The 18,460-nt window shown below is 42.4% G+C and overlaps 2 protein-coding genes across 4 annotated transcripts in view; one reads left to right on the top strand and one right to left on the bottom strand.

Moving 5' to 3' along the window:
* The window catches only part of NAXD (NAD(P)HX dehydratase), a 51,316-nt gene extending 40,924 nt beyond the window's left edge, over positions 1-10,392 (top strand). For both annotated transcript variants that reach the window (XM_026848915.1, XM_026848926.1), the window contains 2 exons: positions 6,056-6,176; positions 8,722-10,392. In XM_026848915.1, coding sequence (XP_026704716.1) covers positions 6,056-6,136 — 81 coding nt within the window. In that variant the 3' untranslated portion in view covers positions 6,137-6,176; positions 8,722-10,392. The remainder of the gene's footprint in view (positions 1-6,055; positions 6,177-8,721) is intronic.
* A 344-nt stretch (positions 10,393-10,736) lies between these two features.
* Positions 10,737-18,460, bottom strand: part of CARS2 (cysteinyl-tRNA synthetase 2, mitochondrial) — a 39,377-nt gene continuing 31,653 nt past the window's right edge. For both annotated transcript variants that reach the window (XM_026848906.1, XM_026848902.1), the window contains 2 exons: positions 15,152-15,412; positions 10,737-12,208 (listed from right to left, as the gene is read on the bottom strand). In XM_026848906.1, the coding sequence (XP_026704707.1) occupies positions 12,134-12,208; positions 15,152-15,412 (336 nt within the window). In that variant the 3' untranslated portion in view covers positions 10,737-12,133. The remainder of the gene's footprint in view (positions 12,209-15,151; positions 15,413-18,460) is intronic.

Raw genomic sequence — 18,460 nt, forward strand, 5'->3', positions numbered from 1 at the left:
CTGTGAAGTTTCTGGATGCCTTTGAGGTTTGTTTTTACAGATCAGATTAGATGATGCAGGTGGCCTTGAAATCAGTACTGAGTCACATACATGGCCTCTATGAAGTCAGTAGCAGCCTGCCACTAAAATGGAGGTTTTTCTAAAATTTGTCACCATTTCAGTTATGAGCTGCCAACTGCCCTGTAAACATAATCAACAAGATTTTAAATTAAGTTTTATATACTCTTTTTCTCTTTCCTTTTGCAATTTCACATTATAGCTTGGTCTACAGTTGTTGATTCCCTGCTCTACAAAGATGAGTTTCACCATGCTCTTGGTAGGTGATATCAGTGCCATCACTGACCAGGGTAGGAATGAGTACTCAGCCTGTGGGTAAAAGGTAAGTCAGCTTTTATTCACTATGGCACAGCTCTCTAAGGTTTTCTTTTTATTATTCTTTGGAGAACTGGTCAATAATAAAGTGTGGTTATACCTGTCTTGGTTCCTAACATGTTTAAAATTTGGTTAGGTCCTTGAAGTAGAGGATTTGGATTTTTATTTTTAAATATTATAATGAGTTTTTCTGTATTTTCCCCAATATCTGTGTTTGTCCTCTCCTCCATTCCAAAAGGCAGACTTGATGAGTAACCAGCCCACTGCTCCCTGTGACTGCTTTTACCTGGAGCCAGTAGCCATATAGTTTCTCTCTAGTTGCCCAGCTGCAGCTATGGTCAAGAGAAGAAAAGGAGCATATGAGAGGGATTATTAAGTACTAAATATGAGGTAAAAAACCAACTCTTGCCATAAATCCCCAAGCAGTATTTCTGCTGATTCCTGCTGTTCGTGCCCTATACAGCTGGGAAGGAAGCGCTTCAGTGCTTGTCAGGCCCTGGTTCACTCAGCTAAAAGCTCTTACAGTGCCCAGCTGCCCAGCCAATTTTGCCTAGACTTCTGAGAGGCAGCACCTTCATCTTCAGTCCTGTTTCTGAAGAGTGAGTGAAACAGGGAGGTCACAGTTCCTACCTGTTGTGTCCCTGTGCTCTCCGTAGCACGCACAGCCCATCCCATTGTCTCCCCAGTACTGCTCACCTGTTCACCACATCCATCCCCTGGCTTCTGTGCCTATCCAGGAAAAGTAATGTAGAGTTTGGATCATTTTCTTTTAACTTAAATTGCCTGGTGTCTCACACTCAAGGACCTATCTAAATTTTAAAAGTGTGATTAGGGAATATAAAAGTATAAGCACCCTTTATATAAAAGCCAACTTACATTTTCCACAACAGTTGAGTGATTCTTCCAGCCAAAGCCATTAATCTTGGTTTCCCTGTCTGTATGCACTCTGGACTCCCAGAAAGATGTCCCACAAACTCCAGCTATGTGCTTTTGTGAACTAAATTGCAAAAGGAAAAAGATACATTCCTTACCAGTATGAGTATCTGCCAGGTCAGAGAAGTGTATTGACAAAACATTTTACTCAAGATCTGATAATGCTCTAAACCTGAATCTTGCATTTGATGGAGCGGAGTTGTCCATGATAGGTACGTTATTTTACATAGAAAATGGAAATCTTAAGCCTTTTAATTAAACAAGAGTATTTGTTGTTCTGTGGAGTAGCTGACATTGGCTGATCCAATGCAGTTGAATCATATCAGAAGTCAGAATGGTTGTATCTTTCATACACAGATTCCTGAGCACATTAGGATAAGTGTAATACTCTGTAAGAGGAAGACAAGTGCAAAGAACTTGTTCAAGATGTCTGAGATTCAAGAATTAAATTTTAATTTCCAGGCTTTTGGTCTGCTGTCTCAATAAATGTGATGATTCACATTGGCTGTTTAGCCTTCTTTATCATCATCAGTATTACGTGTTAAGCCTTAACTAGCTATTCTGTATTTCACATTCTGTGTTCTAAGTACAAACATAAAAAATGAATCCCTGGGGTTTGATTTTTTTTTTTCACTACTGCGTGAACACTGTGAATCAAGAACATGCAGACATCCTTTTTTATACTACATGGGCCTTCAGTTTTCCAACTGTAATGTGTCTAGGAGCTGCTGTTATGGCTGTGCACAGTCCTACTTATATCAAAATTCCTGCTTCCCAGTTAACTTGTAGTGCTTGATCTCAGCAAAACTACTAAATTCTATTTTTTTTTTCCTTTGAAGAGAGGATAGCTATTTTCATTTACATGTCAGACCTTTTTTTTTTTTTTTTTTTTTTTTTGGCAAAGCATACAGTACCCATAAATGGGTCATTTTTCTGTGCTCTGATGTGCCTGCAGAGTTTGGGCTGGGAGTTCTTTCAGCTTAAAACTTGCTGACAGCAGTATAGTTAAGTGTGACATCATGGTCTGAATGCTTTCCCAAATGCTAATGCTTATCTTCAAGGAGTGCTGAAAAGGGAGTGATGGTAACTTACTTTATGGCCTGAAAAATATTAAACATAGAGCTACTAAATGACTTGGCCATAGTTACCCAGGAAATCTGGGGCAGAATTTTGAATTTCATGGAGCCTAAAACTCTTGAATTTCTACTTTCCAATATTCTGTCATTTTTTTTGTTGTTTCTATTTAACTCATATTTCAATACAAGTCATTTCCATGGACGTAGGTAAGCAAGATATCCGGGTCACAATATGTGAGGGACATGCTGTATTTGCTGTGTACAGCTCTGTCAATATTTATGTGCTGTTTAATTGCTGAGATTATGTTGAAACTGTTGAATAGGGCTGTGGTTGTTCTGACTCTAGCTGATCTCCTTGTCCCACTTCAGTCAATGATTTCTTCAACGATAACATTTTTATTTCATCTAGCCTTTTCTTATGAGAGTGTATGTGTGCTCCATGGGTATGTGCTAGGGAACTAGGGTTTTTTCTCTTTCAGAAAGTCACTTAGTGAAAATCAGTTTTCATTAAAAGACTGTCTATTAATTATACTGAGGTGTGGGGTTTTTTGTTGTGTTTTGTTTTGTTTTAATTCATGACCCTGTGAAATAATGACATCTGCCTTGGTTGCTCAGACCTATTAAAAAACAAAATAAGACACCCTGCCCCAACAGCCAATTTGACCGGCATCAGTTGTATGTTTCTATCTCTTAAGGTCTGTCAGATGAACTGTAGATGAACCTCTCCATTTTTTTGATTGGTACTGGTGTCAGACTAATTGACCTTAAGTGGTCCCAGTTGCTGCCTCTCAACATTGACACATCATGGTGCTTTCAGTCTTCACAGTTTCCCTGTTGTCCAGCATCCAGTCGTCTTGGTCCCCTCATCTATTCCAAGAACCACGTTTTCTAGGCTTTCTGATGCACATGTTGATCCCTAGTTGAACATGGTATAACCTCACTGAGCAGTGGACCGAAAAATACTTCATCCTCATGTAAATACATCATTCTGCATCTCTTCAGGGAATAGAAGTGTCCGCCTTCTCAGCATCATTGCTGACTGTTCAGTCATGTCCATCTAATCGAGGTCTTGTAACGTTGTCACTGGTTGTCACTGCCCAGCGCAACATACAAGGACATCACCTCCTTAAAGAACTGCTTGAGCTGTCTTCACAGTGGGTCACAGACATTTAGTGGAGGGTGTCGGATTGGGGGAGTGGGAAGAAAGCAGGGTTTTTTTCATTGTTCTAGGAGAAGGCTGGGAAAAACATCAGGAAGACTTTGTCCTTTGTGGATTTGGCAGTATGCCAGTTTGTCTTGATGGTAGTGTGGCATTTCTTCTTTTATTTTAAAAGCTCTTTACAGTGACTATACTTTGGAGGAGTTTTTCGTTCCTTTTCTCATTGCCTGTTGTGATGTTCATCATTCTTTTATTCTGAGATGTTCTTTGAGGAATTGAGGCTGTGCACAAGAATTTCTCAAGCATTATACCTTTCCTTCCTAATTCAAGTCAATTTCCCGTAGTTCTTTGAAAGTATTGCGTGGATCTGTTTTTCCAGCATCTCTGTGCAGAGCACAAAGGTCTGCTTTTGTTGTTGCCTGTGAGGTAGTCTGCTCATATCTGAGACTTACTTTTTAACAAACTGCAAACAAAAGACCACAACTTTTTTTTTTTTTTTTTTTTTTTTTGTAGCAGGGTATTATAATTGGCCTAGTTTGAGGAGATCTTGCTTTCCTGTACAGCTCAAAACTGACTGGAAGGTTGTGGGGCTGCAGAATAGTGGCAGATGGTGACATACAGCTAATAAGCAGGGGCTTGTGCTCAGCTGTCAATCAGAAAGCCCCAAAGCTTTTGAACAGAGGATTTCCATCCTGCCTCCTGCCAGGAGTTCAAGCCCTCAAAGTGAAAATCCTGTGAGATACCATCTTCAAAGTAGCAGAATTAGAGGTAATTTCTCCAAAGCACTGTTGTTTGTTTTTTTTTTTTTTTTTAAAAAAAAAAAAAACAAAACAACCACACAACCCCAAAACAAACCATGCCACCTAAAAGGGCATACCTTCTTCAAGTAGCTAACTCAGAAGAGCATTACACTTGTGAAATTTGACATTAACGACTGCTCACTGAGAAACACATCCAGAATCTTAATTTGGGGGGGAGGGGGGAGGAGAGAAGAGTGATTGGGAAAATTAACTGCTGGCAGTGCTGCAGTGGTGTCTGCTGTGTTGGTGGTGACTAATGAATCTTTACCCTCTCAGTGGCAGCAAAAACGCACAACTGCCTGGCCTCACGAGCCCAGCAATTACTGCTGGAGGAATCAGTAGGAAATGGAAGTGAAGTGTGATTCTTTGCTGCACCGAGTAACAGAAAGCAGAAATGAACTGTGCTAATGAACTGGAAAGGGTTTACTTGTATTAAGTAGTCTTTTACCTCTTGCTATTTAAGATTTTCCTGCAGGTCCTTCAGTTTTGTGCAGATTTTTCCCATTGTTTTGTAAGAGAAAAGTTCCTTTTAAAAATATGGATAGTATTCCCTGTAAAACACCTGGGCTGCTCTGTTCATACACCTTGGAGAAACCCAGCCCAGGTGACTTGAGGAAACTGAGGTAAGAGCTGTTGTCCAAACAATGTCTTGCTTTATACTTTTTTTGTGTGTACTTGGCATGCTCAGGAGCACACAAGTGATCATGGGCATAGTCCTGTACCTGAGTAGCTCTGCAGTAGCTGACTGGAGATGCTAAGGATCACTACATGGCCACCAGTGATTCTGGTTTTGGATTGCCCAGCAATTCCGTTCTCCTAGGAGAGGAAAATAAATTTCTCCTGGGTTTTTTAGAGAGCCAAGCAAGAAGGAAAGCTAAGGGTAGATAGGTACCCACAAGAGAGTTTGGAGAATTAATGCTGTTTTCTTTCTGTGTGCCTTATCCTTCTGGCTTTCTGCTTGGACTTGTTGAGAGCAGAGAACAAAGGAGTTACATTTAGTGAAACCATTTGCATGTTCTCGTCGTTAAAGCTCCACAAAGAGATCAGTTTGACCAAGGTCCTTTGTATATTTAATCTGATATTCTGAGAGAGCCTATCCACAGTGATGCTGCTGACAGAAACATACACTGATGCTGAGGACGCTATTGATTGGCAGAAAAAGAGATCTCTCTTTGCATATGGTTTTTACAAAGCCTAAGAAAAGACTGGGTTTAGTAAAATACCTTTCTGATGGATCTGACAGAAGATTTGAGATTGTAGTTCTATTTTGCACTTGCTTTTTGTAAAACACCTGGGTTTACATTTGAAAACTCTGAAGGTCAGAGACTCTGGAGATCTGTGTTTGTGCAGTGGCTTTGTGGAGGGACCTGGTCCAGTTTGGGACGATTGCTCATGATGGCAGCATCGGTTCGTGAAGCACTGAACTCATTAGTGACTGAATCTTATGTGCAGGCTGAGTGAAGTGGAGAAAGTGAATACATTGTGCGATGCGATTTCTAAAAAAATTGAAAAGTAATTAGAAAAGTATTTCTAAAATATTAATGAAATAAATTTATTTTTTTAAGAATAACATATTTCAGCACATGCTCCTGCCTGTGATTAATCTGTCACCTGTTAATTGCTGTGTGCCTCAGAGGTTAACTCTCAGACCTACAGTGATACCATGTTAATAGAAGAAAAAATGCACATGACTGTTCTGGTTTGTCTGTTCATAGTACTCGTATGCAGTCACGAAGGAAGCAGCCGGCGATGTGGTGGACAGGGGGACCTCCTTTCTGGTTCTCTTGGAGTCTTAGCGCACTGGGCATTTCTTGCTGGAGCAGAAAAAACAAATGGGTATGAAAATTAATTAACTTATTAATTCTTGTGAATCTGTGTTCTCGTATGGCAACTGTTGTAGACCTATGGGACTAGGGTATCCATGTACTTTTAAAAAATGTAAAGGTGTTCTAGAGCAGCCTACATAATAGTTGCAATTTTAATAAGACAATCCCTTCAGTAATCTAACATCTCCCAAGTTTGAGGCAGAAGAAGAGTATAAACCTGGAGCAATTCCCAAGGATATACGTGTATGAGGTATGTGTTTCCAAAACAGCTGATACAGGCAGAAAGTATGAGGAATAAATGAGCTGTAGTCACTGGCAGTAACATCTCTGTAATTCAAAAAACAGGTCCTTTAGCTTTGTTCTTGTAATTTGTGGAATCCTTTAAGTAATCCAGCGGGGCAGGTAAGTTGAAACTTGCAAATAAAATACAGTTTCTAAGAGGGTAACCACTTGAAGGCAAATGGCAGTCCAGTTTGGTCATACATATAGCAGCCATGCAGCTGCAGCTGGCTGTTGGCTCTTTCATTAAATTATGTCAGTTCCTGTCCAACTAGTTGGTCCGTACAGTCACACAGTCTTTTTGTGAAAGTAACTGCTTTAAATGAAGTTGAAAGGAACCCTGACACAAGCAGCTAGGGAATAACAGTCCCTCTTCCCAATAAGTATTGAGCTATTGAAGCTTGAGGAGTCTGTAGTCTCTTGGATGCTATATGCAGATGCAGTTAGATGGGAATTGCAGGAGTTAACTAGTCTGTGCTTGCCTTACTGTGAGAGCACTGCACGAGGTCCCCCAGGAGGAATGAGGGACCACCTGACTGGTCTTTAAAATTCTGAAATCTTAGCATATCCAGAATGAAAAATGAAACAAAGATTGTTTGTGTATCTGAAGTTGCAGCTGCCACTAAAGGAAGAACTTCGTTTTGCTTCCTTTCTTGCACGTTGTACAACAGATCAGTATTCAGTTGTTGGAGAGACAGCAAATGCAGCACGTGTTCTCCAGGCTCTCCTGACTTGGGCTCCTGTGGCTTTTCCAAACAGCTCGTTCAAACCCCTTTATTTTATAATGAAGGAAAAGTGGGAGAGGATAACTGGCATCAGCAATACATTGTGTCTCCTGTGGTGGTGTTAAGGTGACCCTTCTAAAACACCTGCTGGACTGATCCTGTTTATCTCATGTGTTTCAGGAAAGGAGGAGCTTTTTGGGTTCAGTGAATCAGGGCATTAGCTTGTAGCCTGGTAGCCTGCAGTGCAGGCATTCCAGCCTGTCCCTCCATGCTGTGCCTGGCTCTGTTTTTTCAAAAGGGGCCTGTGCAGAGCAGGATTTTGAAACCTTAAGACTGCACTATCTTTAAGGGGTGCTAATGGTGTAGTAGGTAGGATTCTCCTGTTAAGCAGACTGGATGTTAAGGTGATGGCTTTGGAGTGCAGTGTGGATCCAACCGGGTATGCAGTAACCTTAGAAATAGGTGCTGTACCTGTCTTGAGCCCAGAAGCCTGTGCACAGCTCTTGCTTCAGAGCAGTATTTGGGCATCCAGGATTGACTCTCAAGACGACTTAAATACTCCTGCACCTTGATGAGTGTATGAAGTTGCTGCTTTCATGGAAAAGATACTCAGAGTTGCCCCAGTAACACCTAATTGTAAACTCACGTTCTGCTTTGCCTGTGTTTTATATCATGATCCTTCACAAAACTCTTTCTTGGCACAAGAGTCAGTAGATTCTTAATGACTTACTATGTCCCAGCCATGGCTGAGCTTTGTGAGGTTTTTAACCAGCCGGCAACCAGAGCCCAGAGCTGGCTGCTGAATTATTCTGCACTTGTTTTCCTCTGCTCTGGTGCTGTAGGGCAGCAGAAGCAGCTCCTTGGCCCAGCCTGTGAGAAGGTTCTCTAGAGGTGGCAGGGCTGCCCTGCCTTCTGGGGGGGGGGAATGGGGTGCACTTGAGGCCTGGGGCTGGGTACTCTCTTAGGCAGTTTGTAAGCGTGTAGGAGGCATTAAGAGAGTGTGCCTTAATTTCTGCTGTGATCTGCAGCTGTCACTGTACCCCTTTAATATGAGCTGAGGGCCCCGGAGCAGTGACTTGGGACCCTGACAAAAATCATCTCTTGTCTACTCCCCACATCCTTCCCCCACCCCCTGCAGTGTAAAACTACACTGAGTTACCCAGCAAGTGGGGAGGAAAGGGAGTTTTAACTCTGCTGCCAGGGGAGACTTCAGTCTTCCTCTGAAGGAAAGGATGAAGTTTCACATCGGTAAAACTAGGCATGGAACACCTTTACCCATTTCTAAGCATGTTTTCCTTTTGCATCCTTCGGCCCTGGTGGTGTTTCTCACTCAGTCACATGCTGTGCCATGGGAAGGGAAGTATTTGTTAAAAAATTCAGCCAAAAGTGTTCTGCAATGCAAGAGTCTGAGAAACACGGATGTTCTCTTAAGAGGCCTTCCCAAAAATGCTGACAAACATGAGTACATAGATTATGTCCACCACCTTATGAATTACACAAGAGTGTTCAGATTTTGTTTATAATATTTCATGTGGTTTTTTTTTTTTTTAGTCAAAATCCCTTTCTAGTGGCTGCATTTGGAGCTTGCTCTCTTACAAGGCAGTCTAACCACCAAGCCTTTCAAAAATTTGGACGTTCAATGACTGCCTCTGACATGGTTTCAGAAGTTGGAACAGCTTTTAGCAAACTTTTTGAAACCTGAAGCCAAAGCAGCAGAGAAGAAGAAAAGGAAGAACAATGACTGCAAGAGTAATTACATTTACCGTAGAATTTACATAAGTAATGCACCCTTTCAAGTGCTGTAGCAGCATTGGTATGCTAGGTAGATTTTTTTTTTTATTTTTAAGAATAGAAAAATATGATTAATGTAGATATTTTTTAAGAGTTTGGAATACAAAAATGTTTTGGCTGAAATAAGCTGTAGTTGCAGATCTGTTATAATATAATAAAACTAAACTGAAAGTATTCCTCTGTTCTTTTTGATAGTTATTGAGCAATAACTAAAGTGTGAACAGCAAAAAAAAAAAAATAAAATGCACTTGATACTTAGATAAAATTCTTCCACCAGCTCAACTGAATTTCTTGGATTGCACCAAGGTTGTCGTATTTTCATTCTTAGACCCTCTGTCTAGAATTAGCTATTGCACTTCATTTTTTGCCATGCTAGTATATTAAGAAGCAAAAAGTAAGCCTCTTTGGAAAGGGAATGCATGAGAGTTGCTGTAGATTTTGAATGTATTTAGTTGCCTTTTCCCATTCCTGGTCCCAGAGGCAGCGCTGATTTTAACAAGACACCCCTTCCTCCAAGGTGGTGGTGTTTTTTGGTTGTGTTTTTTGTTTTTTTTTTTTTGTAAAAGGTTCCCCCATTGCAGAAAATAAGGATATACTGTAGATAGCTTAGCATTAAAGAGTAATTACACTTACCTGAAAAAAAATTTCTATTCCTTTAGCTGACCTTGACTTTAGGCCTCAGTATGATGAATTTTGTGAAATTATCATTTGGAGAGATACTAGGCAGGGTAAGAAACTTAGTGATACCTAACCAAACTTGTCAAATTAGCAGTGATCATGGAAGAGTTAAGTGTTTTAAAACTCAAATTGCCTGCTGAGTTAGAGAAGATCAGCATACAGAGCCATAGGTGGCTAGCTGTTAACCAGCAGGAATATAAACTGCAGGAACAAAAGGCAGCCAACAGCACGTACCTGTACCCTCTTCGTACACTGCAAGGCAAAGGCAGGCATAGAAATATGGTGGTTGGTCTTTGAGCTCCCAGTGCAGCACCTGGCTTTAGGAGCTTTTCCCTTGATCCTTAGCAAGACAGACAGGACTTCTGCTGTTAGGGCCATACCCGTCTGTCTTCTTGGCAGGACAGGTGAGTGCTGGGTTCAGCAGGGAAGTGGTGTGGTATTTTGCACAGTATCATTTCTTAAATTGTTGGAAATTCAGTCAGAGTTTGTAGGGATTGAACTGTTGCAGAGAGAGGGGCAAGTTCATGCAAAGTGCATTTAAGTGGGTACTGCCTTTAAACCTACAATGTAGCTCCAAGTGTATATACTCATTAAAGCGCAGGAACAGCATATAGTGTGATACAGTAGATGTTAGTTATTGCAGGGACTCTTTCCCAGTGATTGAGCTCTAGACTGGAATATGGCATCATGCATATACCAGTCAGGGTGCATTCTTGTACCTTGCAATAGCTGCCCACAGAAAGCACCTGCAATTGGAAAGGCTGCTCCGAGTTATTTCCCTTCAGCCCTTAGAGCTGGTATTTCTGGATGCACTGTGACTACTACCTCACCCCGATGCATTTTTGTTTTTCTTTTTAAACCAGTTACCTATTTTTAAAATAGGTTTTTAAATGTTTGCTCATTTTGGTCTATGAGGGTTCACAGACTTTTTAGAGTAGAGCAACATCTACTCGTAAGAGATGGGGTTTCAGTGTTTAATTTAAGCAGTTTTGTAAACTGTCTACATCTTTGGGGAAACTAAGCTACTATTGTTTTTCCCCCTAAAACTACTTGAGAAGCATGACTCCTTTTAAATAAAATCAGAAATTTAAAACTGATTTTAAAACAGCTACTGGATTTTCTTTAAAATGAGCTTTTTTTTTTTTTGTATTTAGATCAGTGGTATTATAATCTAAATGGCATTTGTAGGCAAAGTCAATCAATTAACAGAGCTCAGTACAGACTTCAACCTGGTGTGTTGGTTTTAAATCTACACAGGAGTTATATCTCTGTTATTCACTAATGTATACAAATTGTTACAATTTTTAAACATTCTGGAAATGTAGCAGTTTCTTTTGGTAGGAAATAAAAATAATAGCAAATTAACTGTATGTGTACTTTGTTTGGTGTGTTCCAATCACATTTCCCCCAGAAGCTGAGCCAACTTTTTTGCCATTCATTCTAATTTAGTAGAGCAACTAGCAAATTTAAAATACCAACAGTGTCAAGTAAGCATCTGCCAAAGTGCTAATGTAGACCCCCCAATCTCCTCTAGGAGCACTGATAGCCAGAAAGGGAGCAGAAAAGCAGCTACATGTTTTATTCTCAACACTATAAAAGAAAGCTTTTATCCCCATCGAGCAGATTACTTGTGTGAATTGTGTTTTCAAATTAAATTCCTTGCAGATGAACCCCCATTCTTAGTTTTGTTATCTTCTCATAAAATGATTTAAAGAAAGTATGGCTCTGTATGAACTCAGCCACTGGAACAGAGGATGCCTCACATGTAAGGCAGGCCTCAGCATCCATCTCCAGCCACACACCACAGGGATCTTCTAACACAAACATGGCAAAAGAAAAACTAACAGAACAGATAATAACTAAACATACTCATTTTATCTTCCCAGTTCTGATGGAGACAGGCTAAAGGGGCTGCATTCCCACTGCTCTGGACACCTCAGTGTATTCTGGGCAAAAGCAAACTGAAAAGAGGCCAAGACTCACACATAACTGGGTACTGTCATAGTGCAGTTCAAGATTTCACAGGACCAAACCAGTAACACTGCAATAAGGGAAAACTTCAATGCTAAAAGCATCACCTCCTTCTCTGGCTGAGAGGAACACAATTGTTTAAACTAGTAGGCATAAGACTGTGTTTTCATCCTCAAAGATGGGCCTAAACTCTTGCCTCTGTCTTCGCTGTTTTAATTCTCAGTGCCAGTTCAGCAAAGCAGAGTTTGAGTGCAGATCACGTAGCCAGGGGGGCTGTTCCTGCCTCTGTCAGACACAGCTGCTTCCACACTGCCGGGGAGTCAGGATGCTTCCACCCCCTGCGCTACATACACATCGGCTGCTGCTCCTGTATTTATTTACCTAGTAGTATCCTCAACAGTTTTGCTGAGATTGTATTTGATCTTTGTTAGGCATTCCATTCCAAAGATTTTATTTGAAAGTATTAGTATTTACAACTGTTGCCAAAGCAGCTGAAATAAAAAACAAGTCCGAGAATGAAAGATCAGCCTTTTTTCCCAGTCCGCTGCTCTGCTTGCCCTCCTTCCTCCATTTCCCAGGTTGAAACAGCAGCTCTGTCCTGTAAGAAGAAGTAAGTGGGTCAGTCTCAGCCCCCTGGAGCACACAGGTATCATACATGTGTAGGCAGTTGGAGGCACGGGTTTTAATCAAGCTTCATACAGCAAAGCTATTAATCCAGTCAGGTAAAAGAGGTGGTGATACCATCTCACAGGAATGCCCCTGTGATTAATAATGCTCAAAGTTGTAAAACAAACACAATTCTTCCCAGTTAAGAAGGAAAACAACCCACAAAGGAAATGTCACCTCTTTAGCATGGGGTGCTGCAGCAGTATGGAGATGCTTCTGGTAAGCCCAAGCCATCACATTTTCATGTTTAAATGGCTCATGTACATGGAAAATGGCTCTTCTTGCAGCCAACACATGAGAATATATTGCCTAATATATCTGATGTCCTGAATTTTATGATAGTAGCCTGTTGATGTAAATATCTGTAATGCAGTACTGTCATATTTTTGAAAAAAGGATATTGCAGTCAAACAGCATTTCTGACTTAAGATCTAGCTGTTTGACTGCAATTGTTGAAAATAAAAGTTAATCTGAATATTGAAACATAATAACATTACATGAGCTCTGAATCATGAGAAAGACTGGAATACAATGTAGAATTTTCTTTACATTAAAGTAAAAACTGGTTTTGATGTGTACATACCTAATTACCACATTTCACTTAGCACAGATTAGCTTGCATTTCAAGCACACTATAATGACATGAAAAGACAGTGGATATTTTAATCTGTTTCAAGTTCTGTGACTTCAGACAGACAAAACATTGTCTGCATTGAGCAGCATGAGAGAGGAAACGGGGGTACAGAATCACAAATTAACAAGCTGAAGGAAAACTACCCTTCCTACAAAGTTGATTTTTAAGGGAATTAAATTACTAGCATCCTCTGAGTTGCAACTCACACCCTAGAGCCCCTGCCCAGCCCCAAACCAGGGGTTTGTAGTCTGCACTGTGTGGAGATGAGGCTTGTCTGCTTCATCTGTTGTGCTCTTCTCCTCCTGCACATGGACTTGAGAAGTTGCTGGCTGACTTCAGCCACACGTAGCAGAGGGAGAGCCTATTAACAGATGCATTACAGCATGCCTATCATGGGGCTCATAAAAGTTCATGGAAATCAAAAGCTGGGTAGAAAAGAGAAATTCAAATTACTTCCTCAAGTGTGTATTAGGCAAGCAGGGCCCAACTGCCAGGCGCTGTGTTACCATAGCATTTTTGGCAACAGCCAACCCAGGGCAGCCAGCCAACCCCACCAAGCAGATTCGTGTTGGACACGAGGGTGGCAAGAGCCCTGCTTTGGGTGGGGCCCTGTCTTGTCACACATGTGCTCTGGTGAGCCTGTGTGCAGAACTGCAGAGCTGCATCGCTCTGTTTGTGGGACTCTTCTGGGATTTACGAAGGCGAGACCTGGGCAACCTTGACAGCACACCTTCAGCTGCTTCCACAGCAGAAGCAAAAGAAAGCAGTTCAGCTTTGGACACAGGCACATCTGAGCACATACAGCACATGTGCTTTGTCTTCAGGAGCAAACTACTCTAGGACAAGCAGGAGACAGATTATGCTGAGCTTCGGGTTATTAACAAAACACCTGAAATAAATAGAACAGGCTGAATCCTGGCTAAGGCCAATTTCCAGGTTATTAAATGTCCGTAAATTTTAAAAGAAACAAAAACAAATCTTCTAAAGGGTGGAGGTGGGGCTACAGCTGTTTTGCCAAATAGATCAAAAGCGAATCTTCTTTTCCAAGACTTCATCTCAGTGCAGTTGTTTGGATTTGCAAACTTTGACAGCTGAGTGGAGTGAGGATTTAGCTATGTACAAACAAGTTAAGGAAGCAGATGTTCCAACTTCCCACAGTCTTCCTTTGCTTTCACAGCTGTAGCTCACCACCACTGCGCTTTGGCCCTCACCCCAGTTTGTATCTGCATGCTCACTTTCAACTGAGATCATGAGACAGCTGACCACACTTCATATTTGCTTTTATTAGGTGTGTTGACAAATGACAGCTCTCACATTCAGCAATTAAAGAGGATGTATGCTGTCACTCCCTCATGTCACTATGCTTTATGTCCTCCCATTGGTAAAACAATGCAAGGAGACTATGCAAGGCTCAGTGCTCAAGCGAGGGAAAAAATGAGCAGCATGAACTAGAGGGAGGGAGAAAGATACTGGAGAGAAAGTGGAGGATTATTCTGCATGGAAGGAGCAACACTGACCCAAGAAGGGTTGGAGCAGAGGTGAGAAGGGCAGTGAAGCAAGAGGAACTGGAAGAAGCAGCACCTGCTAAAGAAGTAATACAGCAGCTTAAAACCAGGAAGAGACAGTAAGGCAGTGATGGGATTTCTCTTCAGCAGGAGAAACGACTGGAGTAATGGAAAAGAACAGTGGCATTAGGTACAAGCTAAAACTAGAAAGCAGAGTGGAGAGAGGAGTAGTACAGGAATCAGGCAAACTACTTACGGCTCAGGAACAGTTGGGAATGAAGCTGCTGAAGATGGAAGAGGCTTTCTCATGAGGACTTATTTTGGGTGGGAGAATGTGGGGAGGGTAGAGGGAAGGCATTATTTTCGTAAGTTATCTCATCTTATTTTCCAGTTCCTCTACAGTCTTTTTAAAGATCGCACACATTACTCATACCTGTCCTTCTGGACTGAACTTGGACAACTTGAGGATTTCTGAATATTACAGGATTTTCGGTGGCTAAATAGCACACCCTTAGTAACAGAAGTAGGTACAGCAGCACAGAGACACAAGGTTGAGGGGGAGCAGAAAGCAGGTAGCAGTACAACCAGGCAAGGGCTAAACTTCCACCTCCTGCTACCACAGTGGTACAGGGAGCAGGGCCCAACACCGAAAGCTGCTGAAGGGGGCATGGAGGGCAAAAATAAATATTGTCTTAAAAAATCACTAACGGTCTCAAAGATGGTCACTATCTTCTACCTTTATGTGGATTCCAAAGGCAGCAAGGTCTCCACGCAGACTGTCACAAGCCTCCAGGAGGGGTTTTCTCTCCTGCATTAACTGCTGCCTCTTTTCCTTCTCTTCTTGTTTCGATCCTTTGGCTCCTGCAGCACCCTCCACGGGCACGGTGTCTGCTGCTTCTGGCAGAGCAAGCGCGTAGTGACGCACCTTCGCACGGAACCTTACAAGCTCCTCAATGACATTGGAGAGCACAGTAGAGTTGTCTCTTCCCAGAGTCACCTAGAAAACAAACAGGTTGCTTTACAAATATCTGAGAATGATTTAAAAATCAACCCCAACTTGGTAGCATACACTGAGGCCTTGTCACCTCTCTTGGTTGTGCATCTTTCATGTATTGCTACAATTGAAATGTCACAATCTCACTAATGCTCGGCAAAAAGTTACAGTGGAGTCACACTCGAAAGTAGTTCTGTGTATTCCTATGCAGGAAAGCATCTATCTCAGAGCAGAGGGCTCTCACATCAACAAAACATGCTGCATAACCCAACTGAAGAACTCATTGCCACAGGAAACCTCCAAGACACCAAAAGCGTGCATAAATTAAAGAGGGATTAGACAAATGAATAGAAGAAAGGCCTGGCAACAGCCTTCCAACACAGCAAGGGAAGTCCAGCCGTCAGCTCAGACAGCCCCTTATCTGGAAACGTCTGCAGAGTGAGAGCCCATCAGCCCTTTTACTCTGCCTTTGGGCCCCAGACCTTCTTCAGGAAACAAAAACCAGGAGAATTAAGTATTTTGGCTTTAAGTCTCTAGACTACCCTTTCTCCCTGCATCTACAGAAAACCTCCCCTGATCCACAGAACTTTTATCTGATCCACCTTATCCAAAGTTTCAGCCACCCAAGACCTGACAGAGCAGCAGCCACTGCACACAGTGGGTGTTTTCTGGCTGCTGCTGCTGCCTGGCCCCACTCCTTCCCTGAGCCAGCTCCGAGCTTCCTTGGCCTCCTCTGGCCTGACAGAAGTAAATGCCATGGGAAGGGAACAGCCTTGCTCCTCCTAGAAGGTCCCACTCTGATGGCTGCCAGGATGGGAGCTCAGGTGCTATCAGGAGAGGAAGGCCACTCCTCGGCGCTGGCACAGCCAGGCTCCTGGTCTCGCTCTCAGCAGAGAAGCCAACCCTGTTTCTCATTAGAGACAAACTCCTAAGGGGGAGGCAACAAACAAGAAAATGCCATTGTGGCATTTTATCACCAAGACGCAAGAGGAGGAACAGACAACGGAGCAGTGAAATGTAAAATACACTGAAGCCGGGGGGTGAAGTTGCTGGCAGTGACTCTCGACTGGGAACAGAAGAGCAGCTGAGTAATTAAAGCCAGAGGGGACTGTATTTAGTCACCGAACAGCAGGATGGAAATGAAAGGGAGTAGTTTCAGAGGTCACTGACTGAAGCAAACAAAGAGGAGGAGGAGGTGGTGAGGGGGACACTATTGAAGATACAGAATGTGAGATATTCAGTGCTCTCCACTGTCATAAAAGGCAGCAAATTCCCCAAACTTTCAAAACATGTGAACATACTAAAGTAGTTTATGAGATTAAAGAAGGTAATAAATTTAAGTGCCAGAAATGCTCCATTGTAACCTGAGCAGGTTAAGTGCTTATATACAGATGGGAGAAGAAAGACAAATGATGAGAGGAGCAAGAAACACACCTCTACAAACACCACTGCCAAAGCTTGAACCACCCACTCATGACACAAGGCAAGATCCTCCAAAAAGGAGAGGCAGCTTTAGGAGATGAACCAATCCGATTTCGACGTAAAACACTGCGTAGCCTCTCAGGGATGAGCTCTAATTTCTCCTGCAGTACCAACCAATCCAAAAGAGCTTGTAAGAAGTTTTACACAGAAATTTGGCCCTTGCCCACCCCACAGATGATCACCTGCTTACCCCTGGCTGCACCCCCAATACAGAACTCCTTGTCAGAGCAAAAGCCCTCACCTTTGCTCCCCAGCTCTAAAACAGGCAGGACAGTTTCCAGCCATCATCTTTTGAGGTGGATTCATCTTACCTGCCTGTGGCTGTCCAAGCTCCTTCTCTTACCAATGCAGAGGGAGAAACAGGCAGTCTAATTTTATACAACCACCAGCCCAAGTGTCCCTTAGCAGTGCCTCTCTCTCTGACTACTGCAGAAGCACAGGCAGCTACATTAAACTGTAAGGCTAATTAACTGAGATGAATTCCATCTTAAGAGGAAGACAGACCCACAGGCTATATGGAAATATTCAAATGAAGAGGGCCCAAACACCGCTCCCTGTAGCCTCTACATTAAATAGTTAGCACAGCAGCAGCCAAGCCAGCTAGCCTTCTCCCAGACAGCCCACATGCCAGGACCAGCAGTGGTCAGGGACTGCTCCCGGCAAGCTGCATGCCTGGGGCCACCTGGCTAAGGGGCAAGGAAGATCCGACACTGGGCTGTTGTGTCTGGCCTTGAGGTCAGAGAACAATCCCTGCACCATTTTATTTAGTAGCTTGTGGCAGCCCACAGACCTTTCTGATGAAGGTTTTGATTGATATACTTAGTGGAAGCTGAAAGAGCAGAGGGACAGAGAAGAGTCCGAGATGCTGCTCCTCCTTCCTTCCGACCTCACACCAACATCCTCTGCTGACCCTGCTGCCCCAGAGAAACTAGCACAGCATACAAAAAAGAAAAGCATTCAGACACTTGTTTCGGGAAAAATATAGGTGCAGCAGGCACCTGCATACACACAGCCCAGAATCTGAAGGAACGACTTTGCCATCCAACTTACAGACAAAAGTGTTTAGTACACCACTAAAAATTAACATGTTAAACCATGGGTTATGAGCAGTAACACACAGCCAAATCACATCCAACTGCTGTTACGAAAGAAATTTTGTGGAAGAATCCACAAAGAGGCAAAGTAAATAAATTCATTTATTGCTGGGCTGCCCGACTTTCAAAGGATAAATACATTTTCTTATCCTCTTCTCCCCCTCCCCAAAAGAAATTTTTGCAGAACAGTTTCTCTACAGAAAGTTTTTAACTTGTTTGTATTCAGCTCCAGATTTAAGCAGCAGAGGAGCACGTAACAGCCTGCTAGTCTACAGCACCTTGTGCTATTTTAAATGCTCCCCTTCCGTACATCAGGATATCACCTCCATATTTATCACTCTCTTCCCTGTGCAGTACTTTACTTTAAGCTTTTCTCTCCTTTTTTCCCCCCTCCCCACTCCTACCTTTCCTTTTCCCCCTCCCCACCCCTACCTTTCCAAGTACTAGAAGATACGCTATTTCCAACAACAGCCAG

Source organism: Athene cunicularia (assembly GCF_003259725.1).
Source record: "Athene cunicularia isolate RWA chromosome 1 unlocalized genomic scaffold, athCun1 chr1_part1, whole genome shotgun sequence".
Taxonomy (NCBI): domain Eukaryota; kingdom Metazoa; phylum Chordata; class Aves; order Strigiformes; family Strigidae; genus Athene; species Athene cunicularia.